The 26,506-nt window shown below is 41.2% G+C and overlaps 1 protein-coding gene across 4 annotated transcripts in view; it reads right to left on the bottom strand.

The window, feature by feature from the left end:
* Window positions 1-1,151: 1,151 nt before the first annotated feature.
* Window positions 1,152-26,506, bottom strand: part of GRIN2A (glutamate ionotropic receptor NMDA type subunit 2A) — a 428,905-nt gene continuing 403,550 nt past the window's right edge. For 2 of the 4 annotated variants that reach the window (XM_054668019.1, XM_016928499.4), the window contains 2 exons: window positions 16,607-16,845; window positions 1,152-12,713 (listed from right to left, as the gene is read on the bottom strand). In XM_054668019.1, coding sequence (XP_054523994.1) covers window positions 10,914-12,713; window positions 16,607-16,845 — 2,039 coding nt within the window. In that variant the 3' untranslated portion in view covers window positions 1,152-10,913. 4 annotated transcript variants of the gene reach the window in all.

Here is a 26,506-nt window from a genome sequence, read left to right on the forward strand (position 1 = left end):
GCTATTCCCAGAAGGAGCTGTTAGGGAGAGGTTTTAGGCTGGCTCGGGCTGAGGTTTGGCTAGAGTTCAAGGACCTGGAGAAGGAGGGAACCTTACTCAACGTTTGGTTAACAAGCATTTTCTTCCAACTGATCAGTGGGGTTCAAAATTTCAGTTAATCACTTATGAGGCAAAGAATAGGCATTTGGAGGGCCTGTGTGTGGCCTTGGTATGGGTAAAGAAGGGGGGAGCATCTGTGAATCTTACCTAAGTCATATAGGTAAGATTCCTGTTCTTGCCACTCCTGTACATCTTGCTTTCCTATACCTTGTTCTTTCTAGCTTTATTTACTTCTCCCTGTAAAAGAAAAACCTTTTGCCTAACCCTGAGATGCTTGCAGACCTATTGTCAGAGATTTCTCCCTATTGCAATGGTTCCCCTCCCCCTATTGCAAGAATCCCCTTTTCCCTCTTGCCATAAGGGTGCTTCTTGGTAAAGGTCAACATTATCAGGGTCAAGGCTACAAGTACAGGAACTGCACGGGAAGACGAGATCTAGGTATGGGACAGTGGCTAAGCTTTTGGCTGAAATCCTGAAGCCAAGCCAAGAATTGTCCTGAATTCTGTGCCTCCCTCTACCCTCTCCCCTTGCACAAGGGGAACTCAAGTTATTTCCCCTTTGTACAAACATTAAGTCTGCCTGAAACATTAGCAATTGATATGGTTGGGGTATTTGTCCCCTTCAAATCTCATGCTGAAATGTGATCACCAGAAGTTGGAGGTGGGGCCTAGTGGGATATGTTTGGGTCATGGAGGCGGATCCCTCATGAATGGCTTGGTGTCCACCCTATGGTAATGAGTGAGTTGTCTATTAGTTCAGGAGAGAGCTGGTTGTTTAAAGGAGCCTCGCATTTCTTTCTTGCTCTCTCCTGTCATGTGACACACCGGCTCCTCTTCCCTTCCGTCATGACTAAAAGCTTCCTGAGGCTTCACCAGGAGCCAAGCAGATGCGGGTACCATGCTTGTACAGCCTGCAGAACAATGAGATAAATGAACCTCTTTTCTTTATAAATTATCCAGCCTCAGGTGTTCCTTTATAGCAATGCAAAACAGACTAACACAGTGATGCTTACAACAGCAGCAACAATGACAACAACAAAGACCACAACTCAATTTCTCATTTTCATATCAATTGGCAGAAATTATCTTTATTAGAAAAATGAAATTTTCCTGTATTTACATTTTTACACCATATGACCGGGCACTTCTGTTGCCTCAGGAGTTATGTACATATCAGTTTGCACACGAATTTCAATCCCCATTCCTTAAAACAGTTGATAACACATTGAACAAAATTAAAAGACATACTACAAGAAGACAACCATAGTATATACTTCCTCTATCATAGAAAGGTGTTAAGCAAACATGTAATTTTGTAGCTATGCTTGGAAATATTTAATACACTTATTAGCACTTCCTCATGCAGTGGATTAAAACATGACAGATATAAACTGCTGCAGTTGATCAGTGAACATTAATTCCCAAATGAAGACCATTGCTTAGAGCACACAGCTTGCTTTCAGCTCCACCATACAAGACATCAAGTCAGTTCTGATGTGGGTTTTGGATTCTGTTTGAATGTAGCTGTGAATAGAAACCCTCTGCATATGGAGTTCAATCCTAGCCTTGTTGGGTTAAAAATGGACTCAGACATAAACCTGGATAGCTGCTTAATTCAATAACTTTCTTGCAGGCAATGACCAGCTTGTGTATTATGCAACAAGTCATATTATTAATACGTGAGTGAAAAATGAATCATTTATCCTCTTTGAGAAGGCCATTATTTATAATTTTTATGATCTAATTCTTATTCAAGCTACCAAGAAACTCACCTTATTCTTTCTGAACATTCAGCTTGAAATATATATAGTATACATAAACATATACACATAAACATTCTGGGGTGATATAAACTATGGTGAATTCTGCCAATTAATTCAGCAGGTTTATGCTTTTAAATTTGTTTTGGCAGGGGAATGAACAAGATTAAGATTCATAGTTAAAAACAACTGGTAAAGAAATCTTTGGGGACCCTCAGGTTTGGAAGGCATCTGAGCCACATCTAACTATGTCACTGCTGTGTCAAGCAGTTTTCTGAATTTTCTATGAAAATGTTATTCTTGAACTTATATCTTAAGTAGGCAATTAGCATCCCTTCCCAGTGAAAAATTTGGGGAACATGAATGTTAAAAGTTCCACTTTCATCTTTTCAAATTCATCAAAAATTTCAAAGAAGATCACCTGGATTTGGCTCAAATTAGAGGCCTGAATCTTTTGTTTTTAAACTGAAACATTTATGTAAGTGGTCATGGCCCCAGAGCTGTGTCTACAAACTTAATAAACTAAAGATTTAAAAAAATTTAAAAAAGATTTTAAAAGTCAATACTGTTCATTCACTTGAATTAGCTTGACTGAGAACAGAAATAATTAAATAAGTCTTAGATGGCTAATGTAGAAACTTCGATTGAATTCAAAAGGCTATGATTGTTTTTCATGGAAAAAAAAAGACAATGTTTTCGTATTTCTGGATCTTCGCTCTTTGCTCAGTTATCAATAGTCTTTGATTTGAGCCCTTTAAAACTTGAAACAGCAAAATGTCAGATCAATGGGAAGCATTTAAAATGCCAAAGACAAACTCATGTTTGCTGGAGAACAATTAACCTCATTAATTTGAAAGGCAGCTGTGGTATTGGCTACGAGTTATGTTAATATCCTTTTGAAGGTTCATCTTAAATCTTTCCTAAAGGTGTGAAAGAGAATTAACTGGAAGAGGTCATGACCCAGGGCTAATGAAGAATGTTCTAGGATTGCAAAAATGCAAACTCATTGTTTCACTGACATAGTAAGTAAGAGAATTATGAGTGATAAACTCAGTTTTGTCTTCTTCGTTTCTGCAGACCGCTGACACTTTATCTGAGGAAGTTAATCTGAGGAATGACTTCATTTTAAGCAATTTAGTTCTGGTTCCCTGGAGAGTTGCATGCTTTGAAATGCAACCCCCAGAGAAGAAATGCTATTGTTCAAATCGTTCTTTGGAGTGCTCCATTTCTGCATAGCTCAACATTCCAAGGAGAACATGGTCACGCACTTGTAGACCCAACAACGGGATCTCCAAATAACAAATAATAATCTTTCTGTCTTAAAAGGCTTTTTACTGCCAGCTTGAAAGATGAAAACAGCTGAGAAATTTTTCTCATAGACTAGCACTTAACTTGCATTAAGTTAGCTAACTCTCCAGAGAATTCATGGAGACTCCCAGAAAGACATTCCTTCAAATCCCCGCTAGTGTCCTCATCCATCAAATGGGCCTAATGCACCCCTCGCCTCTCAGTAAACATAAATGCCAGGAAAGAAATGTGGCTTAGACCATGGAGAGGGGGGAATGCAGGAAAGGCAGTGTGTGCTCAGCGGCATGCCTGCAGGATATGTTAAACATTAGGCCATTCTGGGTACCTATAAAGCCCGGTGGAAGCGTTCCAATTCAACACTCTTCAGTGGGACAGAATAACCGTCATTATCCTAATGCTAAGTGAGCAGGGAATTATCTCTAAGACAATTTGGAAAAGAAAAAAAAAAAAAAGGAACAGACCAAGAAGGAAAACAACAACAACATTTTAATAGCTGGTCCTCAATCATTCTGACTACCAAAGCTCTCCATCATTCATGCAGAAACTCTATTTCCTATTCCCAGTCCCACCTCTGAAACTCATTCCATCTGCCTGGCAAAGATAACCAAACATAGACATGAAATAGGAGGAATAGTCAACTTGCAAATAATATCACCTCTTTGAACATGGGTCACAATATTTAGGAGGACTTTAATGGAGGGTCACATGGCTGTGTGTGTGTGTGTGCATACCCACACACATGAGAGCATGTACTATGTACATATGTTTAATGGAATTAGCCCTGATGTTGACTGATAAAAAGATGAGACATTAGGAAAGAGATATTTAAGATTAGGCACATGCTAAGTAGAGAAAATAACTCCCCAGGAATTTTTTTAAATGCTAAGTGCAAGCATATGAAAGGGAGACACAAACAGTGTTCAAGTCTCAGAAGGAACTATGAACAGAGGTGAGATCCCCAGAAGTTCTCCAAACACACAGATCAGGCAATGAGGGGTAAGACCCTAACAAACTTCCCTGTCACAGAGGCTGATACTCAAGGGTATATGCCCAGGAACCTCAAAAGAGCACACCTCTCTTTCTGACTTCTATTCTGACCTCCCTGGAGGAGACCAGGCACTTTGAGAATATGTCTAACGTTAGGGATTTACTAGCTAATTCTAGTTGCTGACGAGGCTGAGAAAAACCTGAGCCTCAGTTTCCTTATCTGTAAAATGGGAGCAATCATATTTATATCTTAAGGTTGTTTTGAGGATCACATTCTAGGATATGCCTAGAATATCGCCTACACTCAATTTAGATATATTTTGATATTTTCAGATTCAGGTGCAGATCCATGGCAAGTACTTGCGATAAGCAGAAAATGTAACATTCCAAGAATGCACAGAATGGGATAGACAGAGGGACAAAAGCTCCCTATCCATCTCGCCATCCTTCCTGAAATACACCTCTATTCGTTTTGCCGTCTCTTTGCCCCGTTTTCTCTCTAGGGAACCTGATGCTTTCTGTCAGCCACAACAGTAGGCACTTGGAACTTGATAAAGAATTCTCCCTCTATGCTTCCCTGATACATTCATACCCTGGTCTATCAAAAGGGTTCTTCAAACGTCAAAAACAAAACCAAACAAAAAAGCTTTAGGGAAATGCTTCGTCTTTTTACATCATGGTCTATTTTCTAATCCTTTGGGGAATTTTTTCAACCTTTTCTTGAGGCACATGTCATAACGCAAGGCTGGGAGGAGGCATGATTTGGCAAGGACTGGAGAACTGGTTGGAACCAGACAAAAGCCTTCCTGTGCAAAAATGTAGGAGTGTGAGTGTGTTCACCTGGTTAGCAGCTCCTGGGTCTCCTAAGCACGTTATTTGAAGACTAAAATAAATCAAGTGCATTTCCGGGACCACTAACTCTATTCTCCAGAGTTACTTAAAGGTTTAGGGAAGGACTTTTTTTTTTTTTTTTTTTTAAAAAGGTATGCTCATAGAATCAGATTATTTTTTTTTTCCTGGCTACAACTTTAGTTGTCATTTCTAATTTTTGCTGTTTAGTCTCTGTTTGCATTGCATGGGTCCTTGGTTATCCTTTGTATTAGAGAACTGAACCTCTAAACCATAAGCTACTTATGGGAAGAGACTATATTTTCTATTTATTTTGCATCCCCTCCCCCACAATCCCAAACTGGCTTTCAAAATAAAGTGGACATTCAGTGAAGTCCTCCTATTAGCTGGTCAATGTGCTTGGTTCTTCCTCAATGCATGATACATAGACCTCAATTATTTAAATGGTCACTGCCAGCCTTTTATCTTCAGTTTGGGGTTTTAAACAATATCCCTGTTGATTTTTCCTAAGGAGACGGTCTCTGAGAAAAGTTTTCTCTTCTAGGAACTTTAAGACAGGGATTGTGAGGGAGTTTAAAGGAAAACCAAATTCAAAGAAGCATGGGTAGGTCTTTCTAGGGCAAGTGGCAAAAACAAAAAACAAAACAAAACAAAAAAACCAGGGCAGCCTTATGGGGATCTCTGGCTCTTATTCCAGAGCTACTCAGGAGTGTCCCCTTGAAAGAAACCTAGAAATAAGTCAGCCCGGTCAGAGAATCGAGCCAGAAATTGAACCATGTCTTGGATCTAATCCTCGCTCTGATACTCTCTAACTTGATGATCTTAAACAGGCAAGTGCCCATTTGTAAACTTCATTTTTCTCATCTCTCCTCCCCTTCTCCTAACTTTTGGTGTGGTTCTACGAACTCTATTTTTCTAAGACCCTTCTGGGCAGGCACTTCTAGCTAATACTATACTGAAAGTACTGCTGGGCACAGAAGGAGTGCAGGTGAGGAAAGAGGATAAGGAATTTAAATAGGAAATCTGTGCCCTTTGATGTGTTTAAGGAAATCACACACAAGTCCATATTGGCATTGTCTTCAGAAGCAAATGCGAGCAGAATATATTCTATACCCCTCATCCCAGAGTTCTGTTTTTTAAAGAAGGGGCCAAGAACGCCAACACCCATATTCTACTTAGGCTCTGTCATCCTCCCTGCAACTGAGATTAAAAAAATATAGTGCCCTCTCTACAGAAATATCCTCCCATAAAAATAACCAGAATGGGTTTTCCATGTGTTAATACCATCATCACCATTTAATTTTTAACATAAACTTTACAATATGTACAATTTTATTTGGATAATACACTTACGTGTGAATTGTAGAAATCAAGCATGTATATTATATACATGTGTACACAAGCAGTTGTATTCACAGGATAAGTGCATTTGATCATCTCTGATCTATATCAAGTGGCAAGCTGACCTCATCTGATACAATTAGATATGAACACAGTACAATGTATAGGGATTGAATGGGAAACAGTAACTGCATATTGGGAGAACTTTTCAAGTATAGACCCCACAGCACTTTCAACCCTGTTCACCAAAAAGAGATGGGGTATCTGGAAAGGTCTAATTTTGTCTCCAGTGAAAATAAACAGTACTTTTGGAAGGAAAATTGCCTTTACATAGAACCCTTCACTCATTAAATATCAACCAACACATTTAGCTTCCACCTACTCAAACTTCTTTTTCTTTGAGTCCAATCATGTCTACTATAGCCATGGTTAATACAAACAGGCTCCATTTCAGAAACAACGCATGTCCCCTTTTCAAGGATTCATGCACAACAGCTATGCACAAAGAAACAGTACAGGAATGTGCATAATGTTAACGAATATATCCAGCTCCTCTGTAAGGTATTTAGAGTTCTCAAATTAGTGTTTATTTAGGTCTTAAACCGCAAGGGATTTCAGTACAAGGTACTTATTTATATGACAACTGATTATTAAAGCTGCACTTTTTAGATTTAAAGGAGATAAATTTTTAATCACCATTTAATTAACATCAACATTTTTTTTCTTTTTCATTAGCAATTCTATTTGCAAATAATTCAGGGCATTTGTCATTTCCTGAGAAGGATGCAGAATATTAAATACACATCAGTGGTCGACATATCAAATAGAATAAACAATGTGTGACTATATGACAGCTGTGGATCTTTTGACTAATTAACTGCCTTGGCTAGAGTCCCATTTAAGTGAAACTATTTCATTTGTAAACAAGGTGTAATTTTCTATTTTTCTCCCCAGAAAATAAGCGTGAAATGATTTGACAGATTTTGCTGCAATGTGTGAATTTTAATGCTTTCACCAGAAAAACTAAATACTAAGACTCTCTGGCATCCTGTGAATCAGGGAAGAGAAAATCAAGAGTAATCCGTGGATGCCCAGTCATGGTGCTGGCTAAAATAACGCAGAGAGATTTGCAGAGGACATAACAGTAATGAGTGGTGAGATTATGAGATTATAATCCTGCAAGTCTCTCTGGCAGAAAGATAGACCTATAGGGACTTGCCAGCTCAGAGCATTGAAACCATAAGTGGCCTAAGAACCTGCAGATGTAAGGATGATGAAACCCATTTTCCAGAAGCACAAAGGTTTCTCAAGTACAGTTTACGCTCTAGAAGACTCTCTTACCCAGAGTATTTTAAATTGGTTGCATGTGCGTGCTATTACCCATGGACAGAGACCCAACCGTTTGCATTCAAGTGTACCTATCTGAGGACTAGTTGGGTCCTTCTCAAGTGGGGAAAACCAATTAGAATTAACAAAATATCATTATGGATGCCAGCTCTGACTTAAGCCAGCTGAAACTCAGGCATTTGTGTTCAGAAATTTGGGCTCCTTGCCATCAACAAATCTAAGATCTCAGAGCTGGGATATGTTACGGGAATCTTCTGTGATGGATCTATAGTCTCAGGCTTCCTATTTAATTCTTGTTACTTCTCATACTGTGGGTTCCATTTACCACTGGACGTTACATTCCTGATATTCTTTTTGCAAAAACTGAACCGACTTAGATGACCTTTGAATAACTCTACATCTTTTCCGTAGAAATTGACCATCTGATCAGTAGTTGATTCTTTTTTTTTTTTTTTTTTTTTTTTTTTTTTTTGCTTGGGATCATCACATTGAAGAGTCAGTGAATTAGTAGAGAAGGGATACCATAAACTTTGTGTAGCATAACATTTCTGATTATTTATTTGAAAAAACACTTCGGTCAGTGAAAAGAATATATATTTTTTTCACAACATTACTGTTGATTCTTCCAAAGGCCACGTTTTCAGTTTCTTTATCCAGAGATGTATGGGGTTATTAGCAGAAATAATGCTGCTGTTAGGGGAAGGCTTTCTGACCGATGAAGTCAGTCCAAGTATAACTCTCACTCTCCCTGGAGGTCTCTGTGGCATTTGGCAGCCCCCTGGGTTTAGAGGACACCAGAGGAAGACAGAAAGCCTCTTTGGCTTGACGACAAATCACTGTTCTGTATTCTGGAAAGACTTTTTAATTCATTCATGTCAAAACATCCCAGACTCATGAGGAAATGGAGGCGATCCTTGCTGGGGTGGATTAAGGTCTGGAATGCACTGGAAGGGCAGAAGGTAGAAAGGGCTAAAAGGCTACACAGTCATGGAAATTCAGATTTAGGATCAGAAGTTGGGGTGACTATTCCGGGCCCTTCGATCCAGGCTTCTCCATGGCTGGGTCTTGGGGCAGCAGAGGTACAACATCCGGGAAATAAAATGTCATTTTCAAGCACATGCATCCCCAGCACCTAGTCAGCCCCTTCTGCCTTTCAAAAATGAAAGGAAGCTCCTCTCACCCACTGCCTCCCTCTGTCTCCCTATCATTGACCCTGAAATTTATTGCAACCACTTTTCATTATAGGAACACTGTAGGTCAGGTGTACTTTCCCAAAGATGGAGCTATTCCATGCATCCTTGAGCTTTAAGAGAATCATCCCTGACACTTGCCCACATGCAAGAAAATAATACTTACAAAACAGAATGCACACCATGAGGAGAAGAAATGGGATAATTTTTCAACCTGCCACTTTATCCCTTTCTTCAAGAATGTAAAGCAGAATGCAGGAGGAAACCAGGAAATGGCCAGGCGAGTCTACATTAGCTTAGTGTTTCCGTAATGGCCCGAAAGAGACTGAGGTCTTCTGCAAACACTGATGGCTAGTTATCCCAAATACTTCAAAAATATTCATGTACATGAAATACACTAATTAACAGAGTAGAACTATATAAAAGGTTTAGTTAATATTATTTGCTGGTTTTATAATATTTAATTTTTAAACTAGAAAATCCTGATCTGAGAAAGTGTCATAACATAGCAACTATCTTGTCGGGGGCACTTGTTTTTGTGGCAGGCACTGTGCTAACAGGCTCCCCATGCATAAGTATTCCCCTCTCTGGCTCTAACTTTAAAAAAAAAATGGGTATCATTTCATGTCATATATGCACAGGTTTGAGTAGAATAAGAATGGGATAATGCAGGTGACTCAGAAATGACAAATACTTTGAGGAATTTTTCCTATATCTCTGTTGGTGCTGTGAAGTGGTTTGCCACCAACAGAGAGAATAACTCAGCAGGGAGAAATTGCTTGTCTCACTAAACTGTATCCACAGTTTGGAGGATACTCAGGGTAGATCCAAGAGTGCCTCGTGTTTTGAAGGCTTTTGATTTGAGGAGGTTGGGGTGGAAGTGAGTGTCCAACAGAATTTCTGGATGTGAAGGAAGATAAACCTAAAACCATGCTAGCCTTCGGCAAACAGATGGCATTGTACTTCTTACAGATCACAGTACACATACGGCTGTTGGTGCTTGTCACCACATTAACAACTCTGGGAAGAGCGATACACAGCTAATTGGACACCACCATGGCTGTTTGGAAACGAAATGAGTTATGGTTACTCTGGGAGGGAAGGGGTAACAGATACTATACAACCCTGAGTCATCACCAGAAGGGAGGAAATGCAAACTTACGTACATAGGCGTCTTCGGGATAAACTACAATGGCCACTGTGTCACAGACAGAAGATCCACACTTAGATCTCGGAGACATAAATGTGTTAGTTTATGCAGCTCTGAACAAGACCATCGAAGCCGAGGGTGAGAGAAACACACATCAACATCCAAAGAGATTCCTGTAGCTCTCTCCACCTGAGGGTCCCTCGGGCCTTTGGCTCCAGATGTGTCTTGGAAATGAACTATAATGAAGGTAGCACAGTCACCACGAACACACTGATTTGCTATTCTTTGGGGGAGCCTGGAGTTCTTGGGGTGAGCCTGGGCTGTGATGGAAGGCATAACAAGAAAGCTGAAACTGTTACGAGCCAAACTTCCTAATCTCTTGCACATGTCAATCGCACTACAGTGCAGATGCATTCTTAACTGTTTTTATTTTGTCTGCGTCAGGTTTACATGCACACCATATTGCTTATTCTGTATTAGAGAAACCATTAGGCATTTCTGATGAGAAAATTACATGGTGGACTGACCTTAATGGAATTTGGAATATAGGAAATCATAACATCACCATTGGCATCCAATGCATCATTATTGCCAACACACCCAGTAGGCATGTCCCGGAGACTTGCCCTTATGTAGTTAGTTATTTTTGGTTAAGGACTCACCTATCTGGTGTCTGCCATGCTCAGCACACACCTCACAAGATTCCTTGAGTGGAAGATTATGGCATGAAGCCATGTGCAAAAGAGCCAACAACAACAACAACAAAATACCTCCCTACATCTTCTTCCTCTTAGCAGGGCACTATTGGACATCCAACATTTACCCTCCAGAACATTGGCCATTACGTATATTTCCCTATAGATAAAACATTAATGGAAGATTTTTAAACATCAGATTCGATACTAGGCATTTTCTTGTACACGCGTCTATTGCTGCAGGAATTTAAAACCCTGGGGGTAGAGTACATATTATTCTTATTTGCAGCATAAGGCATAACATGCTCCGAAATATACACATCATTGTGGCCCCGACTGTCCCTGGAACAGTACGATGCCGTTGACCTCAAGGACGACCGAAGATAGCTGTCATTCACCGCCTGGGATGGCAACGAGTGTTTGTAAGGGTCCGAGGGGCATCTCCCAATAACCAAGCGTTGGTCATCCCTGTGGGAGTGGAGGAAAGGGTTATCGGAGGTGTGGTCTGGCAAGAGAGACTTGCTCCTCTTGCTGTCCTCCAGACCTTGGGGGAAAAGGGAGCTTTTTTTCCCCGAGAGTTTGCTTGAGGGGACACTAAACAGGCTGCCGTAAAAATTTCCCTCCAGAAGCCGTTCCCTGTCCTTGAGGCTTATGCTCCGGGAGGGCCTGCTAAGGTCTAGCTCCCTAGGTTTGTCGACAATGTTATCGTAGGAATGCTGACGGCTAATCCTTAGCTTGTTCTTTTGTAATTGAAGGGCATTGTTCTGTGCCCAGTCCTGCTGGTAGACCTGCTCCCCGGTGGCTGGGTTACCTGTCTCCTGAAGCATCTGGTCTTCATCGATGTCATAGAGGTTCCCCATCCGCAGGCAGGCATCGCACTTGAAGGGGGACCTCATGGTGAAGTGGCCTGAATAGGTGGGCAGGTTGGAAAGGCAGCTTCTGCAGTGCGTGGAGTTCTGCCGGTATCGCTCGCTGGTCTCACTGTGCGGGGAACCCTTGTCTTTCAAGGTGAAGTGCTTGGAGTAGAGTTTATACTGGTCGTTGTTGGAAAGCCCCTCTTCATTTTGCAAGGGGTTCCGGTTCATTGGCAGCGTGGAGTCCCCCTTGCGCAAGTTTTCACTGGGATCCTGGTAGGGGTCTGGGAAGTCCACGTTCTCGGGCAGGGTCACATTTTCAACAAACTGGGGTGGATCTAAGTGGAAACCAGGCTCCTTCTCACCATCAATAGTGTAGATCTTGTCTCTAGGGGAGCTTGATTTGGTTTTCAGGTAGGTGCGCTCGACCTCACTACAGTCCTTGGGGTATTTGGAGGCCACTGACCTTTTAAAGTTGTCCTTGGTTTTGGGGTTCTTACTGTTGTCAGGTTCCCTGTGGCACGTGGCCCGATTTGACGTTTCTGAAATGTCAGAGTGGGCCATCTCTTCTGGAAGATACCTAGGGCTCTTTAGGGAGTGGGTCCTATTCTCTGCTGTTGCCTCATCCCTCTGGGAGACTGGATTCTGGGATAGTGAATCCTGGCGTATGGAATCCACGGATTTCTTCCAAAGCTGCCGGGGCCTAGAGTTCACTTTGGATTCTGTGCTCACGGCCACCTCCACCGTGTTAGGGTTGGACTCATTGAGAGTAAGAGGATGTTGTCCCTGGAATACATAGTTATTGAGGTTATCCTTCTGCCGGTTGGCCACAAATGTTTGGAGTTCGTTCATGTTGTCTCCAAAAATGCTCTCTTTCCCCTGAAAGGACCTGTTGTCTGAGTACATCAAATTCCCCTTATCTGAAACCATGTCCATGATGAGGGAACCTCTTTGGATGAAGTCAGCAGCTCTTTTGGGTGAGTCCATTCTTGAGGAGTTCATGTTGGACATGTTGGAAATGTTTTTGGCTGACCGGAGGAGTTTTAACATGTTGCTCTGGGATCCCGTCAGATTGAAGTCTGGAGACTTCTTCTTTTCTTCAATGTGCACTCCATGAATGCAGCTGTAAATGCCCTGTAGGGGAGCAACATAAAGCACTGTCAGCAGCAGCAGCAGTGAACATGAAACCACTTTGCACTTGAACTTTACCTGCAAAGGTGAGATTTGTACTTCTTGCAGGAGCCTTGGAGAAACAGCAAAATTCAGTCTGAATCCTGATAATGTCTCTTAAAGGTATGAGACAAGTTGCAAAGCATAGGGTTTATCTTATTGCTCTGGCTCAAGATTAGCTGACACCTTTGCAAAGAGTCACACATGGAGTTTGAGAAAAGGTATCAACCGATGCTCACACAACTGTCAATGCCTCAGTGTCTCCAAAGTGGCATATAAGAACAGATAACTGAGCCTCCCAGCACCCGGGTCACCAATCCAAGCTTTCATTAAAGTTTCCCAGCATCATCTTTGAAAGTTTAGGCACCAGAGAGTTAACTACTGACAAACACAGTCAGCATGAAAGGATCATCCATTGTTAATTCTTTTCTGGAATTACCCCTACTCTTATGCGAAAGCTAACAATCAAAGAATGTGTCCTAAGTGGCCAATCAGAAAATCTCTTCTCCATGCACACATTGATTCATCTAAAGGAAGGCATGAAATTCATGTGAGACTCATCATACTCTTTGCTGGGGGGATAGATATGGATGCTTGGATAGAAGGAGTTGCAGACTTACCATCATGTGGGGGTGTGAGCCTATCAATCAGTGAAGCCATTGCAGTGAAAAGTAGAGCCCAAGAGATAGAGAAAGACATGGTTTAAACCCCTGGAGCCACTCCCTTGAACTTTTTTTACTTAATCCACTCAATCTATTCCTTGTGTGTTTGTTTGTGTGTGAGTCTATTCAATGTAGTTAGAACCGGGTTTTAGTTACTAGTCACAGTGAAGAGTTCTGATGACACAGTGACACCGCCTTTAAATCCATCCAGGGAACTGAATGACTTAAGGGCTCCTGGGCAGCCCAAATACAAGCACCTCCATCTATATGTCTCCTCATTTTCTACTCTTTCTTTCTTTTAGAAAACAACTGTTTACGTTCACTTAAAAGTAGCTGTTTAACTGTTATCAAGGGAAGAGCCCTTGATTCATACCACAATAACAGGCAAAAGGACGTCTGCAACATTTTGATCTGTGGCTTCCCCTGCTTCTCCCCACTCCTACCCCAGATTTCAGCAGCCGTACCTACAGGAAACAGTCAGATCAAGGCTGCAGGATTTGACCTGGTCTTCCCAAGGCTGACAGGGAGCCAAACTATGAAGGGGTTTGTAGGGCAGAATTGGCAGTGGCTGCTGACTTTGGCATAAACTACAGGAAAGTATGTGTGATTAACTGTGGACTCTGATAATGGTGGCTCCATCGGTCCCCCATGGTGGGGACAAGCTCACCCTGCAGGGATGCTCACGGAACTGTGACAGCCTCAACTCATTTTCACTGCTACATTTTTCTTGTAGTAGACAGTCTCTCCACTGCAGCCTTCAAGGAACCGTAAACACAAAAGCCTACAGTTGCAAGTTTGAGCTGCTCTTTCTCTGATCCTCTCCACCCCAGGCTTCATGGTTGGTGAAGGCCCCCTGAGGCTCAGGGCACTGGCATTACATCCTTTCCTGCCTTCCTGTAAACTTATCTGTGGTCTCCTTCTATATATAATGTGTGGTTGGCTGTTGGTCCTGCCACAAAATAACATCTGCCCCTGCCATCACTGCTTCCAGAGCTGCTGGAGCATCCAGACTATGGATGTGGAAATCTTACAAATGAGCCACTGCGCTCCAGCCTGGGCAACAGAGGGAGACTCCATCTCAAAAAATAAATAAATAAATAAATAAATAAATAAATAAAAGCACATTGCTCCCATAAAACTTGGGGTCCTTCTCCCCTAGGGATGGAGAGGCCAAAGTTCAAATTCTAGATGATCAAGGAACTCTACCAACAATGCCTGCTCTGTGCTGCCCAGTTTGCCTTCCATTCCCATCCTTTGGAAAGGAAGATATGGATTTACTTCATTTCTTAAAATGTTGATAAATCAACTTGGCTTCCTTAGCAGTGTTTTAGATAGATAGTGGAAATGCTCTTCCAAAAACAAGCAAGATTTAGAAGTAAACGCAACAGTGTGCATTTGTTTGGTGCTAATCCCAGAATCATTTGGATATGAAAAGCCTTTGGTAATTGGCTGGGAGAATTAGCTTAAAGTTGGCATAATACCTAGCTCTATGCACGTACGTTGTTATTTTTAAGCAATCTATGTGTTTAGATGCCATCAAGCTAATTAGGAAATACGTATTTGCACAGAACCCGAGTTTGGAGTGCAAGTGAATGGAGAAAATAGATCTTCCTCACAAACTAATGTGTACCTTCTGAATCTCCACAGTTCTTGAAACTAGCAAATGGTAAAAATATACAAATTTGTTTTAAAGCAATTAGTTAGCTTTCTCAGTAAACAATAGCATATAAAATTAGATTTTTATTTATTTTTATTATTATACTTTAAGTTCTAGGGTACATGTGCACAATGTGCAGGTTTGTTACATATGTATACATGTGCTGTGTTGGTTTGCTGCAATTAGATGTTTTTAACCAAAGAGTTTTCACCATTTTTCAAATCCTAATTAATGAAGTTCTTCCAAGGCAAAAAAAAAAAAAAAAAACAAAAACAAAAAACACAAACAAAACAAAACAAAAAAAAACAAACAAAAAACCAAGGTGGGCAAATAAGAGAGATGAGTGGATAAATAGATGGATGCATAGATGGCTGAAATGAATGAATGGACATATAGATAAGAAGGTAGATACATATGTATTTTGTGCTGTTGTTTATGTTGAGTTGAAGGTAAACTTTGTTTTCTGCTTGATACGTGTGCATTTTCTTCTGTTACTTTACACCTGTGTTTCCTTTCATGTGCTATTGCATTCCACATGCTCTTTGTGTTTTATTAGATGTGAATACATATTGCATAGCATTGCAAGTAGATTTTGTTTTGTTGTGCATGTTCTGTTACAATGCATACACAAATTGTAACATCTTGCATAGCAGCATTAGTAGTGTTATACAGCATACCTGGGTGCTAGTGATGGGAGCCACAGGCTGGCTCTGTCTGGCCCAGTGTTTTTAATTTATTTTTTATTTTTTATTTTTATTTTTTTGTTAGACGGAGCCTCGCTCTTTCACCCAGGCTGGAGCTGGAGTTCAGTGGCGCTATCTTGGCTCACTGCAAGCTCCGCCTCCCGGGTTCACGCCATTCTCCTGCCTCAGCCTCCGGGGTAGCTGGGACTACAGGCGCCCGGCTAATTTTTTGTGTTTTTAGTAGAGAGGGGGTCTCACCGTGTTAACCAGGATGGTCTCGATCTCCTGACCTCATGATCCGCCCGCCTGGGCCTCCCAAAGTGCTGGGATTATAGGCATGAGCCATGGTGCCCGGCCAAAAAATTTTTACATGGAATTAGTTACTAATATTTAAAAATGGAAAGGTTTCTAACAAAATCGGATGACATTTTCTCTTTTTAAAAAACTAGAAGACCTGATAATATTCACCCTACATTCCCATAAGACAATACTCAGCAGGAGTTGGGGATGGCTGCCCGCTACTGGTGAGGTAAACATTATGCAATTGGCCACAGTCCTCAGTATTCCCTATCGTTCTCTCACTTTGATACTGAGGTTTAGCTGCCGTTTCACGTCATCTGTGCTATTTTTCTCATGTCCCGCCTGCTGCACCCACTCCCATTTCCTTTCTGCCTTCCTTAGTCATCTAGGTTTGCAACACCTGGCTTATGAATGCACAAAATCTGGATGCTCTTGTGACATGCCCAAGAAGGGCTGGTAAGGGGAGGAAGTGCAGACCCCACTGAGACATCAAGAACCCAAGCGCTTTTCTAAACCTGCTTGTGGTGCAAGAAAGTAGCCACCCGGGGTACTGACCCTGCTGATGGAGAAGAGCAATCCAGGCCGGTCGGAGCACACGCCTGTGAAACAGAAGCGCAGCTTCCAGTAGAAGAGGTGCTCCCAGATGAAGGTGATGAGGCTAAGGGCCATGGCGGCAGCCAGCATGTAGAATACGCCCGCCATGTTGTCAATGTCCAGCTGGCTGCTCATCACCTCGTTCTTCTCGTTGTGGCAGATCCCAGTGAGCCACAGGGTCTCCAGCTCCTCCATCTCACCTGGACAGATCACAACATTCACAGGCAGTGAGGACCAGAACATGCACTTTGGGGCAGACGCTTCTGGGTTTGGAACAGACGATGTGCAACTCACAGCTATGTAACCTTAAGACAAGTTTCTGAGTTTGCTGGGTTTCCATTTGCTCACTTCTTGAGTGAAGATAATAATGATTACATAGCCTACCTAATATTGTTGCAGTGAGGACAAAATTTATATATAAAAATAGAGAATATAATATATATATAGAGAGAGAGCAGAGTATAGCAAACTTATTCTCTATTAATATGTATATATATTATATATTATATACATATATAATATATATAACTTAGCACAGTTCCTGGTTTTGTTTTTTGGAGTTTTGTCTTTTTTTTTTTTTTTTGGTCATTATTATGTTTTTCTGACCTTGCTTTCCCTTACCCCTGCCCCCAATACCCACCCAAGCTTGGAACAAGACATGGGAATAAAAGGGCAGAATGTGACAATAGAAAGACTTCATTGCAATTCTGACTTGATCATCTGCTAGCTGCATGGCCTCGGAGCTACAGTTATCCTGTCTGTGAAATAGGCATAATAATAGAACATACTTCCTAGAGTCGCCATGAGGATTGAATGAGATGAGAATGTATAAAATCCCTAAAGAACCCAGATCATAGTAAGTTTTCATAGGCAGTATGTTTGCTACTATTTACTGTTGTGAAGAAAATGCCTAACACAGTGCCTGGCCTATGGCAATCCTCAAATATATGTGTTTCTTTTTCTCTCTCTCTTTAGAACATTCAGGATTACTTAGAAAAGTCACACATGAGCAGCATACTTAGGGCACAAAACTTTAATTGAAAAGAGACATCCAGCTGGCTCTGAAAGGCCCCATGCAAACTAAACTATACCCACCCCCCAACTTCAGTAGGCAATTAAAGAACCAGGTGGTTTTTTCCAATGGGGGGAAGAAAAGAGTAGGCATGCTTAGAATTATTCTGTCCCTCTTTTATGTGCATTTTATCCAGTTGCCATTTAGGAGAAAATTCTCTGATCTAAACGTCTAGCAATTATACTGTCTAGCAATTCACTAAACTATGGCACTTAGACTATGATTCAGCCTTTAAAAATGATCTTTCAAGGACAGTAAAAATCAAGGAAGATGTGTATGCTAAATGAAAAGTATGACTATATTTTATATGTATATACATGATCTCTAAGATGTAATGGGGACATGCAGAGAAAAATTAACGAAATACTCCAAATGTTTATATCAATTCTCTTTGAAGAAGTCAATCAAAATGATTTAATATTGGTCTTTTTTTAAGTTATGTGAAATTAGCATGTATTGTTTTTGGTTTGTTCTCACTCTTGAATGATATGGCTGAATATAAAAATCAAAGTTGACGATTATTTTTCCTTGACCTTTTGGAGATGTTAAATTTTCCTCTGATCTGGACGGCAGTTGTTGAAAAGTTGGCTAATCATCTAATTGTCGTTATTTTCTATGCAATCTATATTTTCTCTCTAGTTGCTTTTGAGAATTTCACTTTGTCTTTGGTGTGAAGTCTAGGTGTGGGTTTGTTTTATTGGTTCGGCTCTGGACTTAGTATGATTCTTCAATCTGAATACTTACAACTTTAGTTCTGGCAAAAATTCACCTGCTATGGCTTTGAATATTACTTCTCCCTATCATATCTTTTTTAAAAAGTTAATAGATTTTATTTTTTAGAGTGGTTTTATAGTTACAGAAAAACTGAACAGAAAGTACAGAGAGTTCCCATATACTACCTCTCCCCGCTCCCTTCGGTTTTCCCTGTTAACATCTTGCATTAGTGTGGTACAGTTTTTACAATTCATTTGGGTAAATACCTAGGAGCATTATTGCTAGATTATACAGTAAGTCTGTGTTTCAGCTTTGTAGGAAACTGCCAAACTTTCTTCCAAAGTGGCTGTACTATTTTGCACTCCCATCAACAATGAATGAGAGAGCTCCTGTTGCTCCAAGTCCTCACCACCCTTTTCATTGTCAGTGTTAGTGTTAGTGTTTGGGGTTTTAGCCACTCTCATAGGGATGTAGTGCTAGCTCATTATTTCAAGTTGCAATTCCCTAATGGTATATAATAGTCCCATCTTTTTTTTTTTTTCCTGAAAACTTTAAAATACTGTGGAACTTTTCATTCTCTCCTCTAGGTTATTTACCTTGTTTTAATATTTGCATTCTTTTTTCTCTCTGTGCTGCATTTGGGTAATTTCCAATAGATACATTTTCCCGTTAATTTATTCTTTTGTTGGTAATATTTAGCTTTATGTTTTAATTTTATTTATTTTAATTGTGATATTCATTTGGTTCTTTTACAGTTCTGCCTGTTCTTTTTATCATAATATCCCATCCTTTTGTTATATAGTTTGTTATATACAAAGTTTTTAAAACTTTCATATATTTAATAATTTTAAACCTCTAGTCTTTCAGATTACTCCCCCCCACCCCCACCTTAGTTCTTGGGATTCTCATTCCTCTGTTTGCTGTGTGTTCTGACTCTCATGGTGGGTTACTTCCTTGTGATGTCTGTAACTTTTGACCATGAGCTAATCTTCTGCGGAATTATTTTCCCTCTAAGCCCCATGGGACTCCCAAGAACACTAGGCTATAGAAACATCCCTATAGAGAGTTTCTGGGTTTGCTTCTGCCATGGTTCCAGGAATTTTCAATGTATGAGTTTTTGTATGGAAAAATTTTTACTTTGATTACTACACCATTTAAGTAGCATACATTTGAACTCACATGCTCATTTGGGCTTTAATTTCTCACTGACAGCTTCAAACAGATGGTAAACCTCCTTGCATTTTCTTCACTTTGATGGACAGAGATTTTCCTAGTTTTCTTTTTACAGACTAAGTGACTCATTAAAGTTCTCAAATGTATTAACCAGAAAAAAAGCATACATGTTAATGAGTTTTTTTTTAAAAATAGGAAATCCATCCCTTTCCAGTTCCTCACCCACAAAAATGGGTGCTGATCAATCGGTTGTGTAGGTAAAGGGATGAGAAGAGGGTATCTTGATTCAATTCCTTTTCTTCCAACAGCCTCCCATGCTTTCACACAGTCACAAAGTCATGGGAGACTTTGAAATAATATCTCACTGTCCACCAACACTATCTCAAACTCATCCAGATTTCTCTGCCCACCATGTACCTCAGACCTGCACGGCTGCTTCCTCTTCTCACAAAAACACCAATGCCATCCCTTTCGAAATACAATGTGCTGTTGACGTCCCCCCTCCCTTTGGAGGTATTTTGTTTTGTTTTGTTTTGTTGAGATGGGGTCTCACTACAGTCTCCCAGGCTGGAGTGCAGTGGTGGGATCATAACTCACTACAGTAGCAACTTCCTGGGCTCAGGTGATCCTCCCACCTCAGCCTCCGAAGTAGTTGGGACGACAGGCACATGCCACCATGCTGTGCTAATTTTTTGTATTTTTAGTAGAGACGAGGTTTCACCATCTTGCCCAGGCTGATCTCAAACTCCTGGGCTCAAGCAACCCACCTGGCTCAGCCTCCCAAAGTGCTAGGATTACAGGCGTGAGCCACCGTGCTCAGACCCTTTGGAGTCTGTGAGGACACAAAAATGGGTCTTCTCACTATGACTCATCAGATTCCCAGAACATCTTCCTTTCGGTGTTGCCTCAAAGCAAGCCAGGTTTGTAAGCCTGTAAGGAGGGCAGTCTGATATAAGAAACATCATCTCAATTCTTTTCAGGATGTAAATAAAAAGATTTCCTTCTGCCCTTTGCCCAAACAATACCTCTTTTTAGAGGAAATCAACCTGGTAAAGCAGACATCAATTTCAAAAAAAAAAAAAAAAAAAAAGCAAATGCACATTTCTCATTACCAATTACAGCCTGTTCCAATCATTTTCAAATTAATCATTTCCTGCCTCGTGGCCCTCTTTGACTAGCGTACTGAACTGTAGTTCAAATACTTTCTTATTTCATTTTTAATTTACTCAAGTATATTGTAATCTCCTGGAGGGAGATCAGGGACCATGTTTTATGGTTTTGATATTTTTCGTGGCCTGCAGCACGTAGTGAGCATTGAATCCATATTTTCTGTTTCTGTTTCTTTTCTTACATCCCCAGGCTTAAACTGGGCATCATTGCAGAAGTGTTCAAATCTGTTTAGTGAGTTATTCTGCCATATAAATAGAAGGAATACAAAGCAAAGGGGAACTTGCAGCGGGCTTGAGAGTAAAAGGCTGGGAAATGTGCATCCTTTAGTTAGGGTGAAGCATCAAATGTCGTTTTTCCAAGGAGTGGCTCTATGATATTTATTCTGCTGTCAGTTTCTCCTATTAAAAAGAGGCCGTGATCTTTGTCAGTGTGATCTTGTGAACCAGAGCTGGTAAATGGGGCAATTAAATCTCTTTCCTGAAGCAGACTCATTCTTGCTGGGAAGACACAAGCTAAATGCTCTCTTGGGAACAGATGGAGCCTGGGAAGTTTTGGGGTTGCAGTCAAACCACACTGCCTTTGTCTCCCCACCGGAGAGGACTGGTCCCCATGTAGCACTCAAAGCCCTCTCCTTTTGTGTTTCCACCTCCTCCAGTGACAGTAAGCTCATGCACATTTGCAGAACTTCTTTGCGCCCATGGGAACTTGCACCTGTTCTTCCTATATCTGTTTTCAGGGGAGATGTTTCCAGCCACAAGTATCTCTACTAACCACTTAGTTCTGCACCATCGTGAGGAAAGCTGTAAGTTCAGTAGAAGGAGCAAGGTGTCAAGGTCACTCTTTTCCTAATGCTGGCAACATTAAAAGACAGAGTAATAGAGTTTCAGGAGTCAACCGTCAGAGAGATGCAGAATCTAAAAGGGAACAGGCAAGGATAATTGAGGCAGTGTTGTGTGTGTGTGTCTCCAACTTGCTCCCATTCCATTCCACTGGCTGTTTGGGTCAGGCTGTAAGAAGGCTGGTTAGACAAAAGGCACAGACAGGATGCAGACAGTGGAGGAGTTTCTCCCATTACCCATCCACCCACTGACAAGGTGGAAGCCAGGGGTTTTATATTTGCAAAAAGGAATGAAAGAAAATTCAACTAGATACTGTCCAGCAAATTACAAGAAAGAATGTTTCAGGTAGAAAACACTAGAATGAGATATAAAAGGAAGCACCCTTCCCTTAAGATTTTGGGGAGCACATCCAATCATCTGGTAAGGTCCAGATAGTAACACAGAGGTATTAATACACTCAGGTATTAATACACTCAATATCTGAGTCAGACGGCCTGCATTAGACTCTTGCCTTCCACAGGTACCGGCTCTTTGATCATGGTCCAGGTACTCTACTTTAATCTATCCAACTACTCATCCATTCATGTATTTATTTTTCTGTTTAACAAAATTACATAAAATAGACTGTCCTTCAGGTACTATACTAGAGTTTTAAAAAATTAACTCATGTAAACTTAATATGGCTGGTCTATTTCACAGATGAGGGCACGCAGGTGCAGAGAGGTTAAGGAGTTTGCTTAATCACTCTAAGCTTCAGTTTTAATATCGAGCAAATGGGAGTACATCAGAATTTATCTCATAGGAGTTTTGTTAGAATTAAATGATGTTGCATACACACAGTGCCTGGCATACACTAATTACAAAATCAGTATTTCTGGAGATATTATTATTGCCTGAAATCAGGGAAGCTGGGGGGTGGGATGGACCACATAATGCTCTCTGTGCCCTTCTAACTCACTCTATCTATGATTCCAAGAACGCAAGTCCAGGGAGAAGGTTCAGCTCTCCATGGAGACTCTGTTATATCCAAAGTGAGAGAAATTAGTTCTCTATTTGCCCTAAGACTCATTCTCAGCACTTCCAGAGGAACTGCAGTTTTTGGGAACGGATTTTATAGCAAGCAATGTGACTAGCCTTCAAACTTCCCAAGTACCTCTCCCCTGAGGTCATTTGTGAAAAATCCATTTTGAACCTGTACCCTTTAGGCTTTGTCCAAAATTTGCTGAAACATATCTTCTAAAATCAGCTTCCACAGGCACACGTCTACATATTTTTTTTTCTTGGTTTCTTGCCAAAGCACCTGACCCAAGGCAGTGATGAAAGATGAAAAGAGAGAGTATGTGGTTCTGAGAAGCTGAGTTCGATGTTCTATTTCATGTCTGGTCAAGGAAGCTGTTGCTTTTTGGTTTTCCGAGGACTTCATTTGTTTTTTTCTTTACTCATTCGTTCACTCATTGAAAAGAGAAAATTTGTAAAGCACTTAACATGTGGCAAACATCTCTGTATTTTCATATAGAGATGAATTACAGATAGTCTTTGGCCTCTAAGAGCTCATTCCTGTGAGAGAGACAGTCATGAAAACCAGTAGTTATGGCAAAATGAGATGATTGGATTTGCATAGGGCTGGAGGCAGGAAGAAACAAGGAGTGTTGAGATTAGAGAGCAGTTCAGGATTTCTGGGCAGGAAGAAGGGATCAAAGGAGGAGCCCGAAGAGTAGAAGCCAGAATGCTAAGAACTTGATTTTCATTCTAACAAGTCTGGGGTACCCAGGGAACAGCAAGGCCGTCAGAGGTACATCTGTAGTGGACACCCAACTATTTTCTTAGTGGACCCAAGATTCTTCAGTTGTTGCTCATGTTTCTCCAGTCATGGCCCCCTGATTGGAAATCCAGTGTCTCCTCACATACAATAGGAGGTAAGCTGTGATGAGTGAGTGTGCAATGTCTCATTCAAATTGCAAATGTGTACAATGGTGCTACCATGTGGAGGAAGGTCACCAGTCAACTCTATCCTGGTGACACAGTCACTATTAGAGTCCTGTCCTGATTTCAGAGTCAGACAGAAGACGCAGCTTAAGCTTTCCTGTTCCGAGGTTATGCAGTGACTGGGAGAAATGCACTTACAAGAAACTGCTGGCAAGGATTCATTGTAAACTGTCACCAGTATCATCACCCATTACAGTCTACTCTGGATATACCAGCTGCATGGTATTTGTGCTGAAAACTTGGCAATAGCTATCTTTGGTGTATAGCTCAGAGGTATCCACCTTCAGGAAGTCTTCCCTGAATGCATAGGAATGTAAATATGATGCCATGGTTTCCTCTACCATAACATCCTGGATTTTTTTTTTTTTTTGGTATAGAATTTGTCACAGTGGAACGTAATTGTCACTGGGAGGTGAGTTTATTCAGGGCAGGGATCTTGTTTTATTCTCCTTGTACCCCCAATCTGTGGCACAGGTCTTGGTACATGTAGTTCCTAACATTGCACCAACTGTGGATAACACAAGGCTCCTGTCTCCTTGATTAGTTTGTGATCCACAGATCTGAGGATCGGTCAGAGCCCAAGACAGGAAGAAATTTGAGAAGCCCCAGGCAAAGGGGTGAGGAATAGATTCTGAAACCCAGAAATCAAGGCTGGCTCTTGGGCGAGTATGTTCTCATCAAAGATCCCAGCAATAGAGCCTGGTGGTTTCCTACAGGGAACAGACTTCCGTCTATAGCTGAAAGACGTCAGAAGGTTGTTGCTGCTGATCTCACTCGGGTTCGCTGTGAACACCGAGAGGGTAACTGACCCCATTTCAATCCTGTTTCATGTCTTGCCCAGGGGTTGGGTACTTTGGGTTTCTCAGAAGCCCGATTGGAATTGGAAATGGCAAAGGAACAACTTTTTTATGGGAAATCTAGGGCACAGATTCATTGGCAGGCTCATGTTCTCGATGACAACAGACTCGGTCATTCTGAGTTCTGAGTTGTGGTCCTGCAATTGAGGATGGCCTGGGGGACACAGAATTGGGGCCAAATCCTCTCCTTGCCCAGTTGTCCTGTAGATGAAAGGAAGTTGTGTATCAGCTTTGGGGATGTGGTCTGTGGCCTTGGAGCAGAGTAAGATCCGCTAGACCATCTGAGCTTTGACCTTGAGGGCCCAGCTTCATTAATTCCACCATCTTGACTCAAAGCCGTGTGAGGCAAGTCCACCCTCCCGGATGCAGCAGTGAGAAACTCATTCCTTTCTCTCTTTCCTGTGGTGACCCAACACCCATGCTGTTTTAAAGACAAATTTAAAAACTCTCAAAAGGACAAAACAAAGGCCCAATCAATCTGACACATAAGAAAAAAAAATGAGCTAGAGAAAAATAAGACCCAAGTAACCTGGGGTTCAGAAATAATATTCTGGAGTCTGTGACCTCTGTTATCACGATCTCAGAGGGTCACTGAACTATTTGCTGAAGTGAAAAAATACTTTTGATGGTGGTGGTGATAGGAAATAGTACAAGATTCTGGACACAAATAGATTGAATTTGGGAGATAAATATTCCTTATTTAAATGTCAGAATATTCCATTTCTGTATAATGCTGAGAAGTCACAAAACCAAAATAAAAATAGGGCTAGGCTTAAATGTATCCAGTTAGAGGCAGGGACAGGCTGTCTTTGGCATAAATGTTTCACCGCCACCTTCCAACTGAGATTTCTGCTCCATGGATGAAACTTGAGTATTGTTAAGTTCATTGCTACTTGTCACATTGCAGGATTTCACAGGCCACGTGATTAGTCGCACAAGTTGGATGGAGTTGGGGGATTTTATGCACACAGGTTCCCAACCATAAAATCTCCCAACTCTGGCCGGGTGCAATGGCTCACGCCTGTAATCCCAGCACTTTGGGAGGCCCAGGCAGGCAGATCACCTGAGGTCAGGAGTTTGAGACCAGCCTGGCCAACATGGTGAAACCCTGTCTCTACTAAAAATACAAAAAATTAGCTGGGCGTGGTGGTGGGCGCCTGTAATCCCAGCTACTCAGGAGGCTGAGGCAGTAGAATCACTTGAACCTGGGAGGTGGAGGTTGCAGGGAGCTGAGATCGCGCCATTGCACTGCAGCCTGGGCAACAAGAGTGAAACTGTCTCAAAAACAACAACAACAACAAAACCAACTACAACTTGTGCAGCTTCCCAACCAGTGTCTCTTTCAGAAGAAAAATTAAAAAGAGGATTGGACAATAAAAGATTGGACAACTCTATCAAACATCAAACAATACACATGGTCACAATTTTCCATTACTGGATGAAGTTGGAGAGATACCATTCTTTAAAGTAAGATGGCAGAAACCTTGTAGGAATCCAGGAAACCTTATTATATACCAAGCACTTCTGGAATCTGCTTAACCAATCTGCCTCACACAAATAGAGACGGTCAAGCTGACATGGCTTAAAAGGCACATGCGTTTGTGAGCACAAATGAATTCATAGTGACTTTTTGCCATTGCATATTTTCTCAATCAATAGTCCTCAAAATCTGATGACTTATCATGGGAAGGTTATGAGGACTTTTTAATATCACAAAGGAGTTCTTGTGTTTTAAACACATATAGATTTAAGAAAAAAAAGGATAGCAATAACTTCAGATCCCGTGCTGTTTTGAGAGCCACTGGCTAAACTGGGTTTCCAGTACTACAGCAGCTAACAACCCTGCCCTAATGGTCAATGAGGGGAAGTAAATCTGGGTGTTTACACGTGCCTTTCACAGGATGCTTCTTTTACCTAGTAGACAACCTCATGCCTAGTTTTCCTATCCATGACCAGGGGATCTCTCCCAGGAGGAACTTGTTTATAACCTTTGATGCCCTTGCAGCTCTTGTCTGACCCATGTCGTTTATGTCTGCCTGATCATCGCTCT

The sequence above is a fragment of the Pan troglodytes genome, chromosome 18 (assembly GCF_028858775.2).
Source record: "Pan troglodytes isolate AG18354 chromosome 18, NHGRI_mPanTro3-v2.0_pri, whole genome shotgun sequence".
Taxonomy (NCBI): domain Eukaryota; kingdom Metazoa; phylum Chordata; class Mammalia; order Primates; family Hominidae; genus Pan; species Pan troglodytes.